The following is a 23,912-nucleotide window of genomic DNA, read 5'->3' on the forward strand; positions in this document are numbered from 1 at the left end:
CTGTGTCTCTGTGCATGCTTGCTGGCAAAAAATATAATTAGTGTCTGAGTCACACAGACAAAACTGGGGTCTGGAGAAGATTGATGGCTAGCCGTGCCACCCTGATCTAGCGCATGTAACGATTTACCACTTTGTGCTACTCAAATGATTGCGACCTCCCACACACACACACACACACACACACACACACATCTCTTTTTTTTTTCTGTTAGCCTCAGATTCCTGAGCGCACAGATAGCGTGGGTGCGCTAAGTGACTCGGCAGTGGCAGGTAGGTAGCATTATTTACGTAACGTTGTCCACATCACGTTATTGCCCGCACGCTGGTTTGAAGAACCTGTTTCTGTCACTCTTCCCGGTCCTTTAGCCACTAACCGGGTTTCCAACAGAAGAGACGGGACCGCCGGCTCCGGTTCATCTGGCTCCAAAAGCCGTTTTCAAGTAAGAGTCCACATAAATGTCCTTTTGACCAAATGTAAATTACATTACAACTATTATTAGATCACGATGAACACGGAAGGCCTTCTGTTCCTTCCAGATCATCCCCACTCCGCCGGATGTCATCTGCCGTTTAGAGAAATGCAAGAAGAGTGGCAGCACCTGCAGTTCTCTGGCACCCTCTAGTGGTTCTGCAGGGTCGTACAGCCAGTCCCAGTCCCAGTCCAAGGACGGGAAAGACGAGGACTGCGCGTCCGTGGTCAAATCCCCTGCGACGGCTGCAGGAACGTCCAAACCGACCGGTAGTAACCGCTACTCTGCCCCACCGAACCTATACCGGGCCACCCCGACGACCAGCCCCGACGTCACGCCGCGCCACATCCCCCGGGCCCAGACGATGGACACCCCGACCCATCACGACTACCACCAGTCCTCTCACCTCTACTCTGACTCGGCGGACGAGGACAGCAGCAGCGTCGCCCTCCCTCCGGCCCGGCCGCCTCCGCCGGCTCACGCCCCGGCGTCCGAGCACAGCGGGAGCGACCTCATGAAGAGGGCCGTGGCCTTCCTGCGCCGCTCGGGTCGGAGCAAGAGCGAGCAGAGCTCCGACTCGCCGAGCCGACAGCCCGTGGCGATGAACGGTCACGCTGCCGCGCCGCCGTCCGCCGGCCACGCCCAGTCGTCGTACATCAGCAGCGACAACGACTCGGAGTTTGAGGACGCGGATATGAGGAAAGAACTGCAGAAGCTGAGAGAAAAGTAAAGTAACCGACGGACGTGTACACACGTATACATCCACACTGCAGGGAGACGCACAATAAATAACTTCCATGAACTTATAATCAGACAAATTTAACTAAAATAACAGAAATCTGAGCTTTTGGATAAAGACAGGTTCAAAAGTTTCCTTTTCTTGACATATTAGGGTCAACGTTTTTAAATATAGATATAAGGGAATTTTAAATATCTCTTTGCACCACTTCATAGAGCCATAATAGGAGAACAAAATATGCAGTAGTTTAGTAATTAAATGTTGTATTAATCAGGCTAAAATGATCTATGAACAGACCCCTCTATTAAAAACCTTCAGATTAATAATTAATTTGTAAAGTTTGGTGGATGTAAGGAGAGATTTCTGGCTCAGAGTCTGAGAAAAATCTCATTTAGAAATATTTTAAAGATATTGTAAAATACATTTTGAATGAAGGGTTAAGAATATATTTATTTGATATCACCTTTAAACTTCCCCAGTTTTGATTTCTTACATTAAGACCATTCTTTTTTTCTGAAATGTTACGTTTAAATATGCAATTATTTTTATTATAAACACCTGAATTTAGTATTTCGGATGTTTTATTTCCACTAGTCTGAAAGAAGAAAATGTTATGGAAGCAAAATGACTCAAATCAACAACAAAAAAAGACGAGTGCATGAAAACCAATGTTGCTGCTTGGATTGTCTTCCCTTAATAATAATAATAATAATAATAATAATAAGTAGATGTGACGTTACCAAGTTGTTGAAATTAGTGTTATTTACCAATTCATTGATCTGGTGAGACGACTCAGTCGTGCTTTTGAAAGTTATGGAAGATAAACTTTCCCTTTTTTCACGTTTTATATTTCAGGAAACATTTAATAATATCGAGTCCCTTGACTTGAAATCACTGGACCGGCAACGTAAGGCTCGTAGCGGAGGAATCCAAAAGTAATGGCATGAAACGAAGTGTTAATAACTTTCTTAAATAGCCACTTATCAACAAGCAGAAGACGTGTCGAGCTGTAACGACGGAGGCTTCAGTGGAGAGTGAATTACTGAGGCAATGCTTAAAGCAGGCAGTTTATCTTCTGTCCGTTGTTCTCTCCTTCTCACTAGACACATGAAGGAGATCTCTGAGCTGCAGGCGTTCCAGAGGAACGAGATCGAGCACCTGTACACCGGGCTGGGCAAAACGCTGCCCCCCAACGTCGGCCTGCTTCACGCCGCGCCCCCTAGTGGCCGCAGGCGCCGGGCCAGCAAGCACAAGCTGAAGGCGGGGAAACTGCTCAATCCGATGGTGCAGCAGCTCAAAAACAATCTCAACACCTCCGCAGAGAGGAAAGGTGTGTGTGTGTGTGTGTGTGGGCGGGCTCTGGATGCGATGAGTCGTGTGTATGCGGGAGCATTATATATATTTTTTGGGTCTGAAAGCTGAAAATCGTTCAGAAAACCGTAGGAATGTGTGATTCACTCTGACTCGCACTTCTTTTTTTCTTCTCTTCTCGGCTCCAAGGTGAGAGTGCCGCCAGCTCGTCCAGCTCCCCGGCTAAAAGTTCAGTTCTGTCGGACGGCTCTTCTCACTCCAGCGGCAGCTCCAGCGGCAGCAACCAGCCCGGCGCCGCCCCGGAGCAGGTCCACACCCAGCAGCCATGTTCCCTGAAGGGCTCCTTCTCCTCGGACAACATCTACGGCGGGCTACACGGGGACGCCACGGCCAACCAAGCCGGCCCCGGCCAAGGTACACATTCTGGGTACACGTTGACGTGTGTGTGTGTGTGTGTGTGTGTGTGTGTGTGTGCGTGCCATCTACAAAACAGCCACTAAGGCGAATGCTTAAGTGTTAATGTTGTCCATACCGTCCATGCACAACATCTTGCAAGTAGCAGGAGGAGTCTCATCTCAAAAGGATTACAGACACAAACACATCACTTAAAGTACTATGTGTTTATATATATATTTTTATTTAAGAGAGCGGAGCAATATAAACAATAAATTATTTTTTTGGGATTGTAAATGTGATACGAACACGCATATTAAATGCAGGATATATGGTTTATAAAGTTTGACGGATGCATTTTTAGGTTAATGGGTTCACCAGTGTTGTAAAAACCACTTTATTGAGTTTTAAATGTCACTGTGACTTCTATATTTTTCCACAAGCGGGAGCAGATTGCCATGTTTAAAAAAAATATATATATAATAATAATTAAGTTTGAGATGTTTCATAGATCTAAGTGATTTGAAATGATGTGGTTCAAATTCATTTTTGCTTTTAATTTACTCATTACAATACTTTATTATTTGATCATTTTGATGTGCAGTATAAAGTTGTTGCAATACTGTGTATAATTCTTTACTACACACAGTGTATTTTCATGTTCACGCTGTTACAAAAGCGTGTTTTTTTTTTTTGTGGGGACGTGTGCAAATATCTGCAATGAAGCAATGTATGAGTTAATAAACAAACAATAATAATCTTCGGGGTTTCATACAACCGCACCGTTCGTACCCGACGACGCTCCCTGTGTTCAGATGTCATTATGGGCTGAGGCGACGTAGTGGGATCCTGCTTATCGTGCACTTTTTTAAATTTCTTTTTCTTCTTTTTTTTTTTGCTGGTGCTTTTTGATGGTGGGGGTTTCTCTCATCTCAGTCTCTGTGCACTTTTTACAAAGCGTCTCTCTTGTTTCTTCTCTTCCCTCTTTTTATATTCATCTTCACAGGCTGGACGGTTTACCACCAAACGTCAGAGAGAGTCACCTATAAATCTAGTAGCAAACCACGCACTAGATTCCTCAGTGGACCTGTGTCTCTGTCCATCTGTTTGTATTTGTTCTTTTCTATTCTCTCCCCCTCCCCCCTGCCGCCCCTCGCTCATTTTCCACCTTTCTCTTTATTGAACCTGCCTCTCTCTCTCTATTTCTCTCTATCAACCCATTCCAAAAAAAAAAAAAAAAGAAATGTATCTGTAATGTAGTGGATCTTCTATTTAACCCTCATGTTCTACTCCTGCCACTCCTCCCCTCAACAACCTCTTAAGCTTCTTACCACCAGAGGATGCTAGCATTCAAATAGTTATTTGAATCGGGATCGACGGGCTCGTGCAGCCGGGAAATGTTTCCTTTTTTTTTTTTTTTTAATCTTCAAGCATGTTTCTGTATCGCCGGCAGTCGCCTGGCGTCGTAACCGGTGCCCCTTGGACACTCGTTTAAAGTTAGATAACGACGCCGTCATGTTCGTCCCTTCCCTGGAAAGAGCTTATGCTCCAGTCATGCTATTTAAAAACCCCGGGACTACAGGATTGGCTTGAAATGACGACAACAAAAAATCATTAATAGAGCTTCATGAGAGCAGAAGCTATTCTAGCTTCTAGAAAACCGTTTTGAGAGTAGTTCCTCAACCTCTTGATATCGAGCGTCGTTTTTTTTTTCCTTCTCTCCACGTGTGTGTGTGTGTGTGTGCGCTCACGTATATGTGTGTCGTCACCGTCTCCGGTGGTCAGAAAAGAATAAGGCGGAACAAAAGGTGAACTTTCAATGACCCCAAAGGGTCCGGGCACCATTCAGTTCTCTGGCATGAAGGTTGAAAAGGAAACATCTCCAGGGTGTGCGGGCCTCTTATCGATAGATCCATATATGTATGTATGTGTGTGTGTGTGTGTGTGTGTGTGTGTGTGTGTGTGTGGCCTCCAATATCCAGGCTGCAGAAAAATTAGAAGTTTTTTTTTGTCGTCTTTTTTTAAATCAGGAGTCTGGCATACATCCACAATTCACAGATCCATTCATAAACAATTCATTCATGGGGATAAATCCCCCCCCCCCCCCCCCCATCCCTCTCACTCCATACAAATGCTTTGTGCAGTGCTTCTGGCTTTAAAAAAAAAAAAAACAACACACGCACTGGGGCTCGTTCTCTCCAAACATGGGCCTGAGGTACGATCCAAAACCAGACCGGATGCCAGTTTTTTTTCGTGTGTGTGTGTGTGTGTGTGTGTGTGTGTGTGTGTGTGTGTGTGTGTGTGTGTGTGTGTGTGTGTGTGTGTGTGTGTGTGTGTGTGTGTGTGTGTGTGTGTGTGTGTGTGTGTGTGTGTGTGTGTGTGTGTGTGTGTGTGTGTGTGTGTGTGTGTGTGTGTGTGTGTGTGTGTGTGTGTGTGTGTGTGTGTGTGTGTGTGTGTGTGAATGCCAAAACCTTTTTCTTTTCTTTTCTTGTGTGTTTCCATCCACTGTTAATTTTAATTGTGTAACATCTCCCCGAGTCCAGGCACTTTGCCCAAAATCAGCCACGGTAACACAGAGGCGGGGCCTAAAAAAAATAAAATAATAATAACCCAAACGACCCCCCCCCCCCCCCCCCCCCCCCCCCCCCCCCTGATAGGCAGCTCTCTCTGTCCCTCATGTTTGGACGGAGAAGACGTGCATGCTGCAGGCGCCGGGCAGCGCTCTGACGGAGACTTGCTCCGCCACACGAAGGGCTGTATCATCAATATTACTTCCTCTTTTTTTTCCTCCTCCTCCTTCTCCTTCTCCTTCTTCCTCCACCTGCATGTTTCCGACTGACGAGTTCCAGCTCTCCTCTCTTTTTCTTTTTTTTCTTTCTTTCTTTCTTTTTGGTTTCACGTTTTTGGTTTCACAGGCATTCTCACAGCGACCAAAAGGGATCTCTTTTTAATCCAGTCTTCCTGTCGTAGACGACGCCATTGTCCTTTTGCCGTCTCTCGCTAGCGATACGTTCTAAACTAAAATCACCACATTTATTGTAAAAAGGCGATTTTTAAGATGACAGTGAATGCATTTTTACCTGATTTCTGTCAAACACAGCGTTTAAAAAAAAAAAAAAAAAAGTAAAACATGTGAGCTGTATTTTCAGTAAGTTAATTAAGAAGGCAGCATTAAAAACAATTATGGTATTCACCCTGAAATATTTAACCCGAGGCTCGTGTGCTTTTAAAGAGAACGCCTCGGCTCCTTTTCTTCCAGCCCTCCTCACTTTTAAACCCCTTTTTGTCCTCCTTTTCCCCCCTCCTCTTTCTCTCTCTCTCTCTCTCCCCAATTGTTTTTAAATAGCTGAATGTGCTTTTTGAAGCAGCTTTTCCACATGCGTGTGGTGTGCAGTGTGTCCCGGCCTAACTGTTCCTGTCTTGTGCTGTTTTGCCTTCTTATAGGGTCCACTCTGAAACGACTATGTCTAGGCAAAGAGCGCAGTAGTAGTAACTATCTCATTTACTTTCTTACTCTCTGTCTTTCTTACTCTGTCTATATTTATAGTCCTGTTTATTTATTTTTTGTATGTGCACTTTATTTTTTATTTATTTAATTTATTTAGTTTTCGGCACTTTGTCGCGGTTATTGTCGCATTGGTCGTTGTTTTGCATGTCGGTGTCTTGATTGCTGAGTTTTGTCATATCCAACATTTTCATTTCTTTTAATTTTTTTTTATATGGAAGTCACTCGTGTTGCGATCCTTTGGCTGCTACGTTGGCAAAACATGGACGCGGTTAAATAAGTTGTACACGCATTGACTGGACAAAAACCAGCAGGACTATTCTTAAAGTTGGCTTTAAGGTGATTTAATAGGTTCATAAAGTGCCTCACATTATGCCAAAAAGCAGCCAATTGATTTGACTGACAATTTTTATTTTTTATTTCTTTCTTTTTTTGGTGACCCGGCCATCTTTTTAATACCTTTTTTTATGTGTCTTTCCAGGGTCTGCTTGCAACCCCGCCGCCTCCAATCAGACGCAGCCGTCACTCACCGCGGCCACGCCCTCGCCGTCTCCCCAGCCAATCACGCGGCTCGCTCAGGTCCAGACCAACAACAGCAACAACAAGAGGGGCACGTTCACCGACGACCTCCACAAACTGGTGGACGACTGGACGAAGGAGACCGTGCCGGCGGCGGCCAATCAGCCGCGCCCCTCCCTCAACCAGATCAAACAGCAGCGACGCCAGCAGGACCTGGAGGCCGGGGCGCCGCCCGCGGCAACAGCAGCCACACGTGAGGTATTCAAAATGGAGACGGTCACTCGAAGGACGGATGATGACGGATCGGTCGTACTTTGATCTCTTGATAGTGTAACCGTACGAGAAATTCACGGTTCGGCGCGTCCCTTTTTTTTTTTTTTTTGTGGGTCACGGTTCAAACTCTACGCGTGCGAGTCGTACACGCGCACGGCGGTTTGGGGGTCACAGCGAGTACGAAAAGGAAGGCCGAACCGAAAACGTCCTGCATCGAGCGGTTCCAACGCAATACACGTATTGTGTTGTTTAAACCCCTGATCTTTGACCTTTTTTTGAGGCGGTCGATGCAGCACTCAGTACAACAACTCCCTTCTGTTTCAGATGAAATGCCACCTCGGCCCCTGCAAGTTCCAGCTGCCCATTTCCTGCCCGCTGACCGCCGCTTTAGGCCCCGGCGGGCCGCCCGCGAGCCCGGCGCCCAACTCCGCCGCCACGCTGCCCGCCGGGTACCATTTGCCAGCGGGCTCCTGTGGAGGGATGGCTCCTGGTCCTCTTTACCCGCAGCAGTGGCCGGGTATGCCGAGTCCTGTAGGGCCCAAGGGTCCCGCAAGAATGACGCCCTATGCCACGATGGCGAACCCGGGGCTCCGAGCCCACCCCGACAGCGGGCCCCGTCCGAAAACCACTAGGACTACCTGATCCGCTCACTGACAATTTTTGTCGCCGTGTTTGGGCGCCATCGTCCAACTTCACCCCGCTGTGGTTCACCGGAGCCACAAGTGTACATAATCTGATTTTGTGAATTACATGACGCAAGTGTTGATATTCTTTATACAACACTATCAGTAGTTTATGTGTGTGTGTGTGGGCGCGTGTGTGTGTACTATACAGTGCGTGTTAAGTATGTATGTGTGAATACCTAATGCTTTTTTGGCTTTGGTTTTGACTAAACTCAGCCATACGAGACAATTTGTCTGCAGCCTCGAAAAAAACAACAACAAAAAACAAACATTTTTCACTTTATTCTTTATTACTGCAGTTGATTTTATTTATTTTTTTTGCCATTCTCACTTTAAACACTACATTGGAATCCAGATTCCAGTGGAGTGGGATACAGTTACAAGACAGTATTTACCATAAAGATATATTAAGGAATGTAGTGCCTTGAACATTGATTTCTAGATTATCTTGTTCTTCTTCTGTGAAACAAAGCATGTGTGCATCCAAGTTATTTTATTTAACGGTAGCTTGAGTGCAGTTTCTTTTTTTTTTATGCATTACAGACACTTTTTTGTTTTTTTTGGTTTACATATGAATGCCCTTGTAGAACTGCACTATTAACACTATGCTCTTATTTAAAATAATAAAATCATGTTTTAACCCTTGTTTACTTTCCACCCCTGTGACAGATGGAATGCCATAGTGGTGAGATGAACCGTTGCCTTGCAGAAACAAAATGGTTAATGTACGACTGATGAGAGAAAGGAAAAATAAATTAAAAAAAGTTTAACGCCAGCAGCCAAGACCCACTCTTTCAGGTTCAAACGGTTCGGTCGGACGCGGACTCTTGATAAGACAACTTGCCTCGTGCTCGGAGGAAAGGCGAGAGTCCAGAGCCATGTATACTGTACATCGTTCCTTCTACAGTATATGCCTCTGGTAGCGCTCTGATCAGAATGTAGCAATTATTATGTGAAGGCTTCGAGGCTCAAAAAAGTGCAATTTTTTTTTAACCCCTCCGCAAAAGCTTTGATCGTGGCCTTTGCCACAAGCCTTATCTCTTGACGTGTGCAACGGGGGGAGGGAGGGGGGGGGGAGGGGGGTGGGGGGAGCGAGCTGAAAAAATATATATATATAAAAGTTGAACAAAGTTACAAATCTACCAAGCGACAGACGGACGTCACCCGGCAGAGTACGAACATTACGAACCTCCGAGCAAGCGAGTCACGACCGCTAAATGTCAACTCGGCATACACTGTATGTGAAGTGTGTTGCGCAATCACCGGTTAAGTCTGTTTGTTTTTTTAATTACTTGATGTTTAAAGCTTTTTTTCTTCTTTTTTTTTATGCTGCTATCGTCCGAGGTGATTCCACTGTACAGTTTGAGCATTATATATTCACATTAAAAACACTTTAATAAAAATTGAAAGTAACGAGCGAGAGACGCTCACAAAGCAGTGTTATTGTGGAAATGTTTATGTTTATTTCCCCAGGTTGCTTCGGGTGACAGCCTTTATTTATTTTTTTTGGGAGTAATGTATTGCATAAAAATTCAAAAACTAGATGCGGGGGATTTGCACAATATAGTCTCCCTTAATTCTAATCTTATGTTTTAAGAGTTTCCTACACTGTATAAAGTGGGTTTCGTCTGTCACTGACAAGCATGGCCGACCGTTCATGTTCCACAAAGCAAAGATAAACAATACAGCTCCAGTGGTTCGATGTTTCACAACACATGTCAAAGGTTACAGCATCCCAATTCTGCCAAGCTGTGAATTGTACAGTTTTCTTGTAGTTTATATTTGTACTTTTTTTTGGGGAGTGTGGGGGGGGGGGGGGCTGTTTAGAGGTGATGATGGTGGTGGGGGTTGTTTTGATGTATGTTATTCCATCAATTCGGTTTGAATTGGACTTTAAAAATACTAATAAGTAAGAGATTTCTGTTCTCTGTCACTTTATATCTGGTTTTGTTCCACCCGCCTTCTGCCGCCAACTCTTTGGTGAGCGGAGGAAGGAATAACTGTTGTTGGCTATTAATTTGGCTGCAGTGATCAGATGGAGGAGGAGGATGATTAAGAGGAGGAGGAGGAGGAGGAGTCCTGACACTTCCTCCTCTGCTCGCACTCACTCCTCGCTCCACAACATTGCCCCCTGGTGGTGAATGTGCTCCGATTTTCAAAAGGCTTGTATTCAAACTGTGGGATTTGCTTCTGCCTGCTGTGTGTCCCCACTGCATTACCCCACCCGGCCCTGCTGCACTCGAATCACAGACTGTATGTTCAGAGAGAAAAATAAATATTATTTTGTGCTTGATGGTATGTTTCCATGTGTTTTTTTTTATTGCCTTTTAAAAAAAAATGTATTATCATATTTAAAATGTATTATTTTGCATTTATAAACAGATGGGATAAATCCAATCAGTACATTTAAATCAGGACTAGATATATTTTTTTTGTGTTTTTTAATTTTTAATTTTTAATAGATTTATTTTGAAAGTGCGACTTTTTTCACTCCGGTCCTGCCGACATCTTTGAAACAAATCCGCAGATTCGCAACATTCATCTCAGAAATTCCCCGTGGGAAAAAAAAAAATGGCCCAGGAGAAACTATACTAATTAAAATAATAAATACATCAGAAAAATCTCCGAACTAAATACAGTTTATATTATTATGAAGTCTTTGTTAAAACGTACACCTTTGCTACCAAAACCCGACGAAATAGACCCTGCTTTTCATGTGGCGAATGTGCCGATCCGCTTCCGCCGTCGTAAAAGAAAATACAAAAAACGGTTGCCCCCTTTTGTTCAGCCGAGTTCCTGAATTATTCACAACACAATGAAATGAAATCGGGATATTATGTTTTACAAACACCTTTCACTTGCTCGCGCGCGTCCCGCGAACCTCACCTGGGATTATCTCACGAATTAAAACCTGCAACAACAACAACAACCACACAAAAAAAAAAAAAACGTCCGATCTGGGTGCGAAGGTTCCCCCGAAGCTCCGCAGTCCCGAGGAACGTGGAGTAGTAAGTGTTTATAACGTCGGTCCGGATCGGTAGCGTTTAAACGGTTGTGTGTGTGTGTGTGGTTACGGTCCACATTTGGACAATTAAATCGCAATCAAAGTGCATCAAAGCCCCCTTTTGCTTGCACAATAAAGCGCGTTTTTTTGCATCGCATTTTTTTTTTTTAAAGAGACGTTTTTAAATTACATTATTTTGTTTTCCGGCCGTCTAATTGAACCGTAAACGCGCTCCCCGCGAGTCGCGGTAACGGCGGTGAAAACCTCGTGAAATGAGACGCTATTCGGTCGTTTCGGTGCTCGGCATCAGGGGATGGGGACGCGCAGGGTGAGGTCATTGTGGAGGGAAAAACGCTGCGGAAGCCGGAAAAATAACATAAAGTTACGTTTCAGGCGACCGTGTGCAGAGTGTCTTAACTTTAAACACCTTAAAATATATAGAAATAAACGACACTGCGCGTCCTAATGAGGCTAAACGGCTCGTCTCGCGCAGTTAGCTCAACGTATATAGCACGCGACTTGGTAACGTAACCGTTACCGTAGCCGCGGCGGTTGATTTAAGATTTATTTATTTTTAACGTTAACTCATGAGTGAGCGGCTGTGTTGTGTGTGTTGTTGTTGTTGTTGTGTTTTTACGGGAGAGTGAACCGTATGTTGTTGTTGTTGTTGTTTGCTAGCTTGCCGTTAGCCAGCGAGCTAACGGCTGCAATGTTTCATTGTTTGAGGAGGAGAAGAAGAAGAAGAAGGAAAAACGTCAGCAAAATGCGACGGTTAACGTCCTATTGTTTGTGGTTCTTTTAGGATTGTGTGTGTGTGTGTGTGTGTGTGTGTGTGTGTGTCTGTCTGTGTGTGTCTTGTGCACTGTTGTTCTATCCGGCTGTAAACCAGCTTGAGGTTGCTGTCAGCGAGCGTCGCTGCACGTTTTTAAGCAGGAAACAAGAGGCATAAATATTGACTTGTACTGCACCTGTCACTGAAGGGAACATTTGTGTTTACTGCTGGGAGTTTGGAAGAAACGGTCACGTGACTGCACCGTAACAGGTGCACAGTGTGCAGACTTCGGGGTTGTCTCTTCAACCAGACTGGTGTAAATGTGATTGCGTCTCTGGAAGTGATCCTCCAAGCTCCTCTTGTGCTCTTCTCCTCCAGATGTGAACGCGTAAACAGCATCTGTCCCAGCAGTGGCTGCTGGCAGGATGGGGCTGGACTTCGACGTGAAGACGTTCTGCCACAACCTGCGGGCCACCAAGCCCCCGTACGAGTGCCCCGTGGAGACCTGCCGGAAGGTCTACAAGAGCTACAGCGGCATCGAGTATCACCTCTACCACTATGACCACGACAACCCGACTCCCGCGCAGGCGTTGCCCCAGAAGAAGAGAAAGGGGCGGCCCCCTCGCGCCTCCTTGGCCGGGTCGGGGGACACGGACGACGGCGGGGGTAACGGAGGCGGAGGACCCGGGCACGGGGGGAACACGCCGGGTAGCCCCAACCGGTCGGATCGTTCTCACTCCCCGGGCAGAGAGACAATGACGTACGCCCAGGCCCAGCGCATGGTGGAGCTGGAGTTTCAAGGACGCCTCCACCGCATCAGCATCTTCGAGAACATCGACGTGGTGTCGGAGGAGGACAGCGACGCGGAGGATGCTCCTCCGTCCGGCGCGGGCGGCGGCGGCGGAGGAGGAGGAGGAGGAGGAGGGGGATTGGGATTGGGATTGGGGGGGGTGTGCAACGGGAGCGACGGCGGAGCAGGTGGGAGCGAGTTGGGAGGCGGTGGCAAGGACCGGACGGATATCCCGTCCTCCAACGGCGGCAAGTCCACCCCGAAGTCCGGGAAGCACAAAAGCAAAGAGAAGAAGAAGGACGGCTCGTCCCATCATCACAGCGCTCAGTCCGGCCCCGCGGTCAAGCTCCCTGAGGCGGTGTTTAGAGAACTGGACCAGGAGAGACCCGATGCCCCGCCTCGACCATTATCTTACTACAGGTCTGCATTTAGAATTATATAGTCTGCTTTATTAATAACTATAAAGCAGGATTATTAAACGATAAGGGCACTTTGTAATGGGGTGCACGTATAAAGGAGGCATAGCTTTAATGCTGACATTTGGTATTCAAGCACATATTTACTGTCAGACATCATCGTTTGTTTGCAACTGTACAACATGTTGTTGTGCGTGTTTCAGGAAGTACATTTTGACCTCCAGATTCCGCACATCACGTCGATATTACTTCCTCTTCTTCTCTGGTGCCAAAAAAACCTCCACAAACGCAATTCTCCTCTTCTTTCCCCACTGCGGTGTTCAGGTACATCGACAAGTCCGTGGAGGAGCTGGACGAGGAGGTGGAGTACGACATCGACGAGGAAGACTACATCTGGCTCGACATCATGAACGACAAGCGGCGGCGCGACGGCGTGACGCCCATCCCTCAGGAGGTGTTCGAGTACCTCATGGACCGCTTGGAGAAGGAGTCGTACTTCGAGAGCCACAACAAGGTGCCTGAACGGTGGCAGCGGAAGGGATTAAAAATATCATTTCAACACATTCACAGAGTTGGTCCAACTCGACTCACCCTCTTCCACTCCCCCTCCCCCCCCCAGGCCGACCCCAGCACCCTCATCGACGAAGACGCCGTCTGCTGCATCTGCAACGACGGCGAGTGTCAGAACAGCAACGTGATCCTGTTCTGCGACATGTGCAACCTGGCGGTGCACCAGGAGTGCTACGGCGTGCCCTACATCCCGGAGGGCCAGTGGTTGTGTCGGCGCTGCCTGCAGTCGCCGAGCCGAGCCGTGGACTGCGCCCTCTGTCCCAACAAGGGGGGCGCTTTCAAACAGACGGACGACGCGCGCTGGGCTCACGTGGTGTGTGCCCTCTGGATCCCGGAGGTAAGCCTACACACACACACACACACACACCATGAAAGGGCCGGGTATTGTAGGAGGGACCCGTTGGTGCTTTTACAAAAATATTCACATACTAATTTAATGGGAAAATGAATAAAATGACATCACTTTACTGTTATGTAGCGTTTAAAACCAGGAAAAGACCACTTTTATACCATATTACGATATCCCAGAATCTAAAACAATATCAAGTCTCCTATCACAATATCGTTAAAGTATCTATATATATATATCTATATATATAGATATATATATCGTCTATCCCTTCGCCACTTCATGCATTCTTGATCAGAGCGACATCATCGTGCAGATGTTGAGGTGCTTTTAGGCTTTGTTTGTGTTCCTTCAGAATCATCAGTAATGTTCATAAGTTTATAAAAGGACATCACTTAGAGGTAAATCTAAGTGAATTAGAGGAAACTTTAAGGATTTAACCTTGTCAACTGATTGCATGTGGTTTCGTGCATTGGCGTTAATGTACAGTGAGTCAGTCTCTCGTTACGACCTCGACCCTTCTGAAAAGAGAGTTTTGCTGCCCTCCCTCAGGTCTGCTTCGCCAACACGGTCTTCCTGGAGCCGATCGACAGCATCGAGCACATTCCTCCCGCCCGCTGGAAGCTCACCTGCTACATCTGCAAGCAGCGCGGCTCCGGCGCCTGCATCCAGTGTCACAAGGCCAACTGCTACACCGCCTTCCACGTCACCTGCGCCCAGCAGGCGGGCCTCTACATGAAAATGGAGCCCGTCAGAGAGACCGGGGCCAACGGCACCTCTTTCAGCGTCCGCAAGACGGCGTACTGCGACATCCACACGCCGCCGGGGTCGGCCCGGCCCCTGGGCGGGGTGGGCGGCGCCAGCATGGGCTCCTCCCACAGCGACGGAGAGCTGGACGACGACGACGAGCCCAGCATCGGCCAGGACGACGACTCCAAGGGCTGGAGCTCCGAGCGAGCCAAGAGGGCGAAGGCCAAGTCCAGGCTGAAGATGAAGCGAGCGAGGAAGATCTTAGCGGAGAGGAGAGCGGCTGCGCCGGTGGTGTCGGTGCCCTGCATACCTCCCCACAGGTACGTAAACGCGACATGTGTGTTTCACCTGGGCTTCAAGATGCACAATACTGAACGCTAGTTGCTAAATTGCTTACTTACCAATTGCTGTTCTGTAAATCACCCCTAGACCCTGTGAGCGTTTTGTGATTACGAGGAGTTGACGTGGCGTTTGTTCCTCTCCAGGCTGAGCAAAATCACCAGCAACCTGACGGTGCCCAGGAAGAGCCAGTTCATGCAGCGGCTTCACAGCTACTGGACCCTGAAGAGGCAAAGTCGTAACGGGGTGCCGCTGCTACGCCGGCTCCAGACCCACCTGCAGTCCCAGCGGCATATCGAGACCCTCACGCCGCCGCCAGCGCCCTCACCGCCACCGCCACCACCACCACCGCCACCACCGCCGCTGCCGCCGCCGCCACCACTGCTGCTACCGCTACCGCTTCCACTTCCGCTCCCACCGCCTCTGTCGCAACTCTCGCCGATGACCTGCGCAATTGTAAACAAAACACACACACACACACAGAAATGTAGCCGTTGTTCTGTACTTTTGCCTCGTTCAGCCGTGTGACATGTTTGAGGGTTTTGTGTGCGTGTCGGTGTCGCAGCGGGACAGCGAGGAGAAACATTCGGCCTTAAAGGAGCAGCTGAAGGCGTGGCAGAGACTGAGGCACGACCTGGAGCGAGCCCGGCTCCTGGTGGAGCTCATCCGCAAGAGGGAGAAACTCAAGAGGGAGACGGTGAGTTTCCGTCACTGACGGATATCGAAACGCCGACGTGAGCAGTAACGCGCTGGTGGCCCGGTGAGCTTTGTAGGACAGTTGTTAGAAGGTTGCTTCAACACGGGCAATGAAACACACTTTTTTACAATAATTAGGTCAAAAAAACAATACAAATGCCTTTCCGGATTTTCTTTTAGGGTTAACAATTTGTTGTGGTCGGGTCAGAGACATCCAAGAATCCAAGCAACACATTCATTAGCTCCCAACACGCAGTAAACAACACTTTCCTTCCCTACTTGCAGCTTTGTGTGTGTGTGTGTGTGTGTGTGTGTGTGTGTGTGTGTGTGTGTGTGTGTGTGTGTGTGTGTGTGTGTGTGTGTGTGTGTGTGTGTGTGTGTGTGTGTGTGTGTGTGTGTGTGTGTTGTGTGTGTGTGTGTGTGTGTGTGTGTGTGTGTGTGTGTGTGTGTGTGTGTGTGTGTGTGTGTGTGTGTGTGTGTGTGTGTGTGTGAGCGTGAGCACACGCAGACACTTTTTCCCCCGTACACAATAAGCTCTTTGCTCCATAGATTTCTTTGTGCTTTATTTATACGCGCTTGTCTGTGTTCAGATTAAAGTCCATCAGATGGCGCTGGAGATGCAGCTGACTCCCTTCCTGGTGCTGCTGAGGAGCACGTTGGAGCAGCTGCAGGAGAGAGACATTAACAACTTCTTCACCGAGCCCGTACCGCTGGCAGAGGTAAACGCACACACCGTCACGCACGCTGGGGACGTTCTTCATGTTTAAAGATGTGTCGTTTGAACATAAATTATATATTGCACCTTCCTCCATTCTCGTGAAAGCGATATCTCAGGAAAGCCTTGAGCACCTGAAGAATTTGTTGGTCAAGGTGACCCCCCCACAAAACCAAGTTTTTTGGGCCATAGCTCAAGAATTCACATGCTAATTATTACAGTTTCACTCCAACGTCTGTTAGGATTAAAGTGTGAAGTGGAGGTGAACTGCAACACGACTGACATACAACCGCGAGGTGGTAATTCTAGTTCATTATGAACATGGTTATCATAATAATATTAAACTATTTATTTGTAGAAAATGCTGACTATCTGATACAACTCTCTTCAATTTTAATGAATCTTTGTGTTGAAAATATGGGCTATACATCAAAGGTTAATAGATGTATAAGATTCAAGTATACAACATTAACTTTTCTTCTGATTAGTTAAATACTTGATTGATGTTATAATATTAGAGATATATATTATACAATATTTCTACACTCTAATAAACAATAATCAAATACAAAGACAGTTATTTAACAATATGCTCGGGAGTAGTTTTATATAGTGTTACAGTTACAACCGGCCCTTTGAGGGCAGCCATGATGCTGAAAATGAGTTCTACACACTCGCATCAGTCCACGTCTCTGCCCTCTCTGCTCTCCAGGTGCCGGACTACCTGGACCACATCGACACGCCGATGGACTTCCAGACCATGTGGAACCTGCTGGAGTCCCACCGCTACCTCACGTTCGAGGCCTTCGAGGCCGACTTCGGCCTCATCGTCAACAACTGCCTCAAGTACAACGCCAAGGACACGGTCTTTTATCGCGCCGCCCTGCGGCTCAGGGAGATGGGCGGCGCCGTCATACGAACCGCCAGGCGCCACGCCGAGCGGATAGGCTTCGACTACGAGGCCGGCATACACCTCCCCCGAGAGCCCAGCCCAGAGAGCCAGCGGGACCAAGACCGGGACCGAGAGAGGGAGCGTGAGCGGGACCGAGAACGGGAACGGGAGAGAGAGAGAGAACGGGAGAGAGAACGGGACCGAGACCGAGACCGAGAACGGGACCGGGACCGGGACAGAGACCGGGACCGGGACAGAGACCGGGACCGGGAACGAGATAGAGATAGAGACCGGGACAGAGACAGAGAACGAGAACGAGACCGGCCGTTGTCCTCTAATGAAGATGGTGAGTGAACTATTTGTTTACTTTGGTTAAGAAGTTCAAACCAAAGTAGGGGAGAACTTTTATATCACCAAATTCTATCTTTCTTCTATTTGGCCGGCTAGAAGCTAGACGAAAAAAATGTAAACAACACTTGAGTTATACCACGTGAGTGAAATACTGGAGAGAAACCATAGTGGAGGTAAAGAGGTAAGGGCCCACGAGTCATTAGTGGAGGAGAGATGCAGTTATAAGCTCACAAGGCTAGGTCCAGGTTATTGTTGGTGTTTTTTATTTTATTTATTTTTTATTTTATTTATTTTATTTATTTTAATTTATTTTATTTATTTTATTTATTTTATTTATTTTATTTATTTTATTTATTTTATTTATTTTATTTATTTATTTATTATTTATTTTCCCTGTAACAATACATTAAATGTAGCCCCAAATCACAAATTTGCCTCATCAGAGGGCTTTTACAATCTGTAGGCATGCGGGATGTAGTAGAATAAATATGATGATACCAGCATAAGTAGCAGTAGGTGTCAGCCAAGACCAGGGTCCAGATAAAACCACCATCCATGTGAACCTGTGAGGCGAGAAAGCACAGACTCCTCCGGGGAAGAAGACAAGTTAGTAATGTGCATTAATGGGGGAATGAATTCATACAGAAGGGAAGAGAGAGAGAAGAGCCTCAATAACTGGCACAGTGAAGCACATTGGCCACTAGGGGGCGCGGGACATTCCTTCAGTTCAGTTGCGTCACTTCACTACTTTTTCTTTTGTTTCACAACCAACCTTTTACCAGACAAAGTGACCTGTTGGGCCTCTCTCCCACTGCCTCCCGCAGAACTGCTCCTGCCGGAGAACCGGCGGCGGCTCCCGCTGGAGGAGCAGCTGCATTACCTGCAGGCGCGTCTGGACGAGGTCAGCTCGGGGAAGCACAGCATCGGCCAGTCGCGCAGGGCCAAAGCTCTCAGGAAGGAGGTCAGCGTCGTCAAGAGGAAGCTGGCGCACCAGCGGGAGGGCGGCCCCGGCATCGGGGGGCGCGAGTCGGCGGGGGGAGGAGGAGGAGGAGGAGGAGGAGGAGGAGGAGGAGGAGGCGGGGACCGGGGGGGCTCCTCCCTGCCCTCCCATCACCCGTCGTCCTCGGGCCACCACGACGAAGGGGGCGAAAGCAGCAGCCAGGAGATCGGGGGAAAAGGTGCGTCCGGAAAAGATGTAACGCATCATTGGTGTGTAGGAAAAAACGCTTTTAAAAGGAAAATAACATGATACACTGGCTTTTATGTGATGTTGTCGCTTTACTGTTTAATTAATTACGATTTTATTATTATTATTATTATTAATTTTATGGCTTAGTTTGTTCTTGTATCGATTGGGTTTATGTTTTATCTATTGTACTGTTTTATCAGGGTTTAACTATAAAACTATGAAACGCATTTTAACGTATAAACCCTCCTCCTCCTCCTCCTCCTCCTCCTCCTCCTCCTCCTCCTAGATATGAGCGTGTCCTCGTCCGCCCTGGCGCCCGAGGTGGGCCGTCGGACGTCCGTCCTCTTCTCCAAGAAGAACCAAAAGATGGCCGGGCCCCCCAAAAGGCCGGGGCGACCCCCCAAGAACCGGGACGCCGGCTACCCCGGTGCCGGGTTGGGCCAGAGCCCCATCGGACCCCCCCAGCTGCCCCTGCTGTCCCCGAGCAGGCAGAGGAAGAGGCCCCGCAGCCCCCGCAGCAGCTCCAGCTCGGACAGCGACAGCGACAACGACGACCTACTGCCGGGTACGCTCGCCGTAATGAACGTTAACGCGGTTTTAGTTTGTAATCTCACACACACACACACACACACACACACACACACACACACACACACACACACACTGACGCTCTCCCTCTCTTTTCCTCAGGGTTGCCAAGTAACGGTTTCGATGGAAGAAACCAGCCGGTGACGGAGAGCTTCCGCGTGTACCGGAGCGAGTCTCGGCTCCCTCGCTCCAGCTCGGACTCCGAGTCCACCACCAGCAGCAGCAGCAGCGCCGCTTCAGACCGGACCAGGTGGGGTGGAGCACGGGGGGGTTGGGGGGGTCGTTGGCCCATTGTTTTGGATTTCAAAACCATTTAAAGATTATTATTTTTTCTTAAATGGCTGCCTTTTGAGATGGATTGAGCAAAAAAAAATTAAGTTCATTAAAGAACATTTTTTGGGCCAAATTCATGATGCTGCTTATTTTCATCTGTTGCTCAATTAATTCGGCCAACGACATTTTTAACAAAGGAGGAGAAATTAGACCTTTTTGTCGAGCCATCACGAGTAACATTTGTCTTTTTTTTTTTTTTTCTTTTAAATGATTTCTTTATTTTAATCAGTTATTATAGTTATTGCACAGATACGAGAGACGGCAAATAAGCTTGTTTCCTAAAATGTTGATTTATTTTATTCTATTACGTATGTGATGCTGTGCTTTCATCTCGAGGGCAGCGGTTAAACATGACAAACTGAGCGATTACCATCAGCTACGCCCTACGAGTAGTGGAGCGTGGTTAGCCGCGTTTCCTGGCGATGACGTCCATAACTTGTTCTTTTTTTTTTTTCATACCCATGGTTTGTCTCGTCCCTCAGCACGACCCCCTCCAAGCAGGGCAGGGGGAAGGCCTCGTTCTCCCGCTCCGCCTTCCAGGAGGACAGCAGCGAGGAGACGTCGGGCACCGAAAACGATTCCTACTCGGTCGGAGGATCGCGGAGCGTTTCGCACTGTGAGCACACTTTCACATCCTGGGACTCGCGTCTGCGTGTCTCAGTGCTGACAACTTAAAAAATATATATATGTATATATACTTCATGTAGGCAGTGAGTGTCTTCTCAAGAGTGATTTGAATATGAAGGTGGTTGGAAGCTGATCTTATCTGATATGACGGCAGCCATCTTTTGATTTGCTCTGATAAGATTTGTACCAGTGGAGAGAGATGACTAATGAGGTTGTCATGACAATGATTGATGTACTAATCAAAAATGATGTACCGATATTTCTTAAAGTTATAGATGGGAATTTTTTATTTGCATCGTGTCCAATTAGATAAATGACATGACCCTTTTGTTAAATCCTTTTCTCTTTTTATTGGGGTAACAAGAAAGATACAAAAGATGGGATCAGAAGGAACTTTTAAATGTTTCTGATGTTATGATATGCAGTGACAGGACGCGGCTAATTTGTCTGATGTCGATGTTACAACAACAAATCAACTAAAAGCTGAGGACTCAGAAAACCTGCTGCTGCTGTAGTTGTTTCCTGAGATGCGGAGGGGAAAGTGAAGTGTTGACCTTTTCAAGCTCAAATGACGCCCCCGCCCAGTTGCCCCCATTACAGAACCAGATTACCGCTACGATCTTTTGTCTCGGCCGCTTCTCGTCTTTTAAAACGCGCAGCCGGTTGTGCAATGGGGGGAGGGGAGGGGGGCGGGGTCAGGCTAGCTGGATGACCTCTGATGACTATTCTTCTTCTCGTAGCTCTGGACCTGGTGTGGGCCAAGTGCAGAGGCTACCCCTCCTACCCGGCTCTGGTGAGACACAAGTGGACCCTTTTTGCCAACGACACCGATTCAGGACATTCTGCCGTGGTGGATGCCTGAATGTCTAACCCCCCCCCCTCTCGACCTTTCCGTCCGCCCGCAGATAATTGACCCGAAGATGCCCAGGGAGGGGGTGTTCCACCGGGGCGTCCCGATACCCGTCCCCCCGTTGGATGTGCTGAAGCTGGGGGAGCAGATGACCCAGGAGGCCAGGGAGCACCTGTTCCTGGTCCTGTTCTTTGACAACAAAAGAACATGGTCAGCACTTTTTAATGTTCACTAAATCATATATCGTCGAGTTTGTCTCTTCTTTGTTTGTTCTCACTTGACATCCTGTCTTCTTCTTCTTCTCCTTTTTTTTATGATGAGTACAGTAAAACGCATGCAAAATAGGCTTTCTGTTATTACTGGATGTGCGCACACAAGTTCAAAGGAAGCTGCAGTTCACCAGAATTGGGGCAAATGTGGTTTTTGAGAACAGAAGAGGAGGAGAGAGGGGGGAAAAGAACAGGTTGTATTTTAGGTCATCGCGTGCTTCGCAATCGCATAAGTTCACGCTTTGCTTTTTAAGTTTGAAGAACAACGCGTCGTCGGTGTCGTTCTGACTCTCTTGGAAGGTCGTTCAGGAGGTGAACCTCCTCTCAAAGCCATTTAATATTCTCTCATATTTAATATCTGCAGTTCACGTTTGAGCCACGAATGCGTGTGAATCTAATGAGGAGCCCGATGGGTACATTTGGGTAGTTTCATCTACTGCCCCTCTGTTTGATTAAAAGATGACGTAACACCCTCTTCTGTGCCCCCCCCCCCCCCCCCCCCCCCATGTGGATCCAGGCAGTGGCTGCCGCGCTCCAAGCTGGTGCCGCTCGGGGTGGATCAGGAGCTGGACAAGGAGAAGATGCTGGAGGGCCGGAAGTCCAACATCCGCAAGTCGGTGCAGGTGGCCTACCACCGGGCCATGCAGCACCGCAGCAAGGTGCAGGGAGACCCCAGCAGCGAGACCAGTGACAGTGACTGAAAAACAACAAACAAACAAACAAACAAACAAACAAAAGCACACGTCGTGGAGACATCCCTCCATCACAGATCACGAGAAACGAGAGTGGAGGGGACCGAAAAAAAAACAGACACACGTCCACTACGTTGGCCCATCGTGCACACTAAGCCGTATTTAATCTGACATGTAAAATATTGTATTTAAGAGAATTGAAATTGAATTAATAATAATAATAATAATTATGATGGGAAGGGGAGAAAGGAAAAAAAAAAAGGCTGTTGTTCAGAATCACCAATCAAAAAAAAATATTCCTCGTTTTGTGGCGGATATGTTTTATAACTAAACGAGAGGCGACCTCCTGACCTCTGGCGCTCTGCTTCCAGCCGCCAACGATGATGTTATTTATTCTGCGCGCTCGCGGTCGAACGAGCGCCCTTTTTCTTTTTCTTTTTTTAATATCATGGACTACTTCTAATCACTCCGGGCTGCACAAAGACATTGTGCACCTTCCTCTTCGTCGCTCTGTGTTCATCATGTCTCCTGTTTTTTTTTTTTTTTTTTACGTTTTCCTTCGTCTCCGACGGTTACACCCATCACGCGGTCGCCGGGACGACGAGGACCGATCGCCTTCGCGGGCCTGTCTTAGACTCAGGCCGGTGGCTTTAGAACTTTTTTATATATACAGATTGCATAAAGAATAGAAAAGTTTAATAATAAAAAAAAAAAAGAGTTGAGTTTTTTAAACTTGTCGTTGTGTGTGTGTGTGTGTGTGTGTGTGTGTCTGTCTGCGGTCCGAGGGAGGGGAAGGTTGGGGTTGGGTTGTGTTGTGTTGGTTCCTGGTTGTGTGGAACTGTGTCTACGCTTTATATATTATATTATATTTATATATTTGCTCTTTCCAAAGAAACTGACTCACAGGAGCTTCTCAAGGTTTATTATTTCTGGTACTGAACCCAACTCCCTATTGTATCTTCACTGTGTTGCAAACAGAGCGTTGCATCATGGGAAATGTCTCATCCTCTCCTCCTCATTAGGAAATAGCAAAGTCCTTGGCATTAGTTCTGCAGCTTTCTTGCACCTTTTCCTTAATGGGAACACCGACACAGCCCAGTACTGTACGCACTGGTTCTACTGGTCGGGCAGCTTTTATGCAAACATCTGCTGCTGTTGTTGTTGTTTGCACAAATGCACAATAATGCATGAATGATCAGAACCAGTCCTCGTACCAGGTGTGTTGATATCTGTGTGCGGTTACAGTGAAGTTGTATTTAATGGATGAAATGGACCACAAACCAGACAATGTGGGTAACTCCACGCAGGGCAGCTTGTATAGCATCAACTTTGAAGGCACGTCACCATGTTTTCTCCTAATAAGGGCCCTTAATGACAATAAACACACACAATTAGACAAAACATTTTAATGTTTAAAAACTATAAATTACAACAAAATAAGTAAACGATTTACCAAATCTGACGCGCAGACAAAATAAATATAAATAAAAGAAATGAGACATCCAAAATCAGGAGGTCATATCCTGGAAATGGATCATTTTTTGCATAGGTTATTTAAAAAAAGCATTAATAAGGGTTAAGGAGGTGTCCAGGTTAAATTAAATCATTAAGAAAGATAAAGGAGGTGTCCAGGTTACATTAAAGCATTAATACAGGAGGCTCTTATCTGCTGTGTGTGTGTGTGACAGATAAAATCCTCCCATCGCTTCCGCGATGAGGAGGCGTTCTCTTAAAAAGTGACCGCAGAGGCTCACGTGCACTGCAGGTGGGAGTATTTTTCTTCTTTTCCTCTGTTATTTTCTCAGGAAATGAAATGGTTGACGGGAA

General features: G+C 47.1%; 2 protein-coding genes across 3 annotated transcripts in view; both read left to right on the forward strand.

The window, feature by feature from the left end:
- Positions 1-8,944, forward strand: part of LOC117733922 (serine/threonine-protein kinase WNK2) — a 42,698-nt gene extending 33,754 nt beyond the window's left edge. For both annotated transcript variants that reach the window (XM_034537865.1, XM_034537866.1), the window contains 7 exons: positions 213-270; positions 367-440; positions 538-1,196; positions 2,313-2,539; positions 2,710-2,934; positions 6,900-7,195; positions 7,535-8,944. In XM_034537865.1, the coding sequence (XP_034393756.1) occupies positions 213-270; positions 367-440; positions 538-1,196; positions 2,313-2,539; positions 2,710-2,934; positions 6,900-7,195; positions 7,535-7,852 (1,857 nt within the window). In that variant the 3' untranslated portion in view covers positions 7,853-8,944. The remainder of the gene's footprint in view (positions 1-212; positions 271-366; positions 441-537; positions 1,197-2,312; positions 2,540-2,709; positions 2,935-6,899; positions 7,196-7,534) is intronic.
- A 1,705-nt stretch (positions 8,945-10,649) lies between these two features.
- brpf1 (bromodomain and PHD finger containing, 1) lies at positions 10,650-22,809 on the forward strand. Its single transcript, XM_034538021.1, has 17 exons — positions 10,650-10,901; positions 12,048-12,879; positions 13,200-13,389; positions 13,495-13,782; positions 14,347-14,864; positions 15,030-15,182; positions 15,291-15,339; positions 15,449-15,580; positions 16,170-16,298; positions 17,007-17,532; positions 18,362-18,715; positions 19,013-19,291; positions 19,417-19,564; positions 20,130-20,263; positions 21,015-21,067; positions 21,180-21,334; positions 21,911-22,809. The coding sequence occupies exons 2-17, from the start codon at positions 12,095-12,097 to the stop codon at positions 22,092-22,094; spliced, it is 4,077 nt and encodes a 1,358-aa protein (XP_034393912.1). The 5' UTR covers positions 10,650-10,901; positions 12,048-12,094; the 3' UTR covers positions 22,095-22,809.
- Positions 22,810-23,912: the final 1,103 nt, after the last annotated feature.

This window comes from Cyclopterus lumpus, chromosome 7, assembly GCF_009769545.1.
Source record: "Cyclopterus lumpus isolate fCycLum1 chromosome 7, fCycLum1.pri, whole genome shotgun sequence".
Classification (NCBI taxonomy): Eukaryota; Metazoa; Chordata; class Actinopteri; order Perciformes; family Cyclopteridae; genus Cyclopterus; species Cyclopterus lumpus.

Coding starts and splice junctions, on each gene's coding strand:
- brpf1 (XM_034538021.1), top strand. CDS start 12,095: ATGGGGCTGGACTTCGACGTGAAGACGTTCTGCCACAACCTGCGGGCC. Junction 15,183..15,290: donor CAGTCCCAGCGGCATATCGA/GACCCTCACGCC, acceptor ACCGCTTCCACT/TCCGCTCCCACCGCCTCTGT. Junction 20,264..21,014: donor ATCGCGGAGCGTTTCGCACT/GTGAGCACACTT, acceptor TTCTTCTCGTAG/CTCTGGACCTGGTGTGGGCC.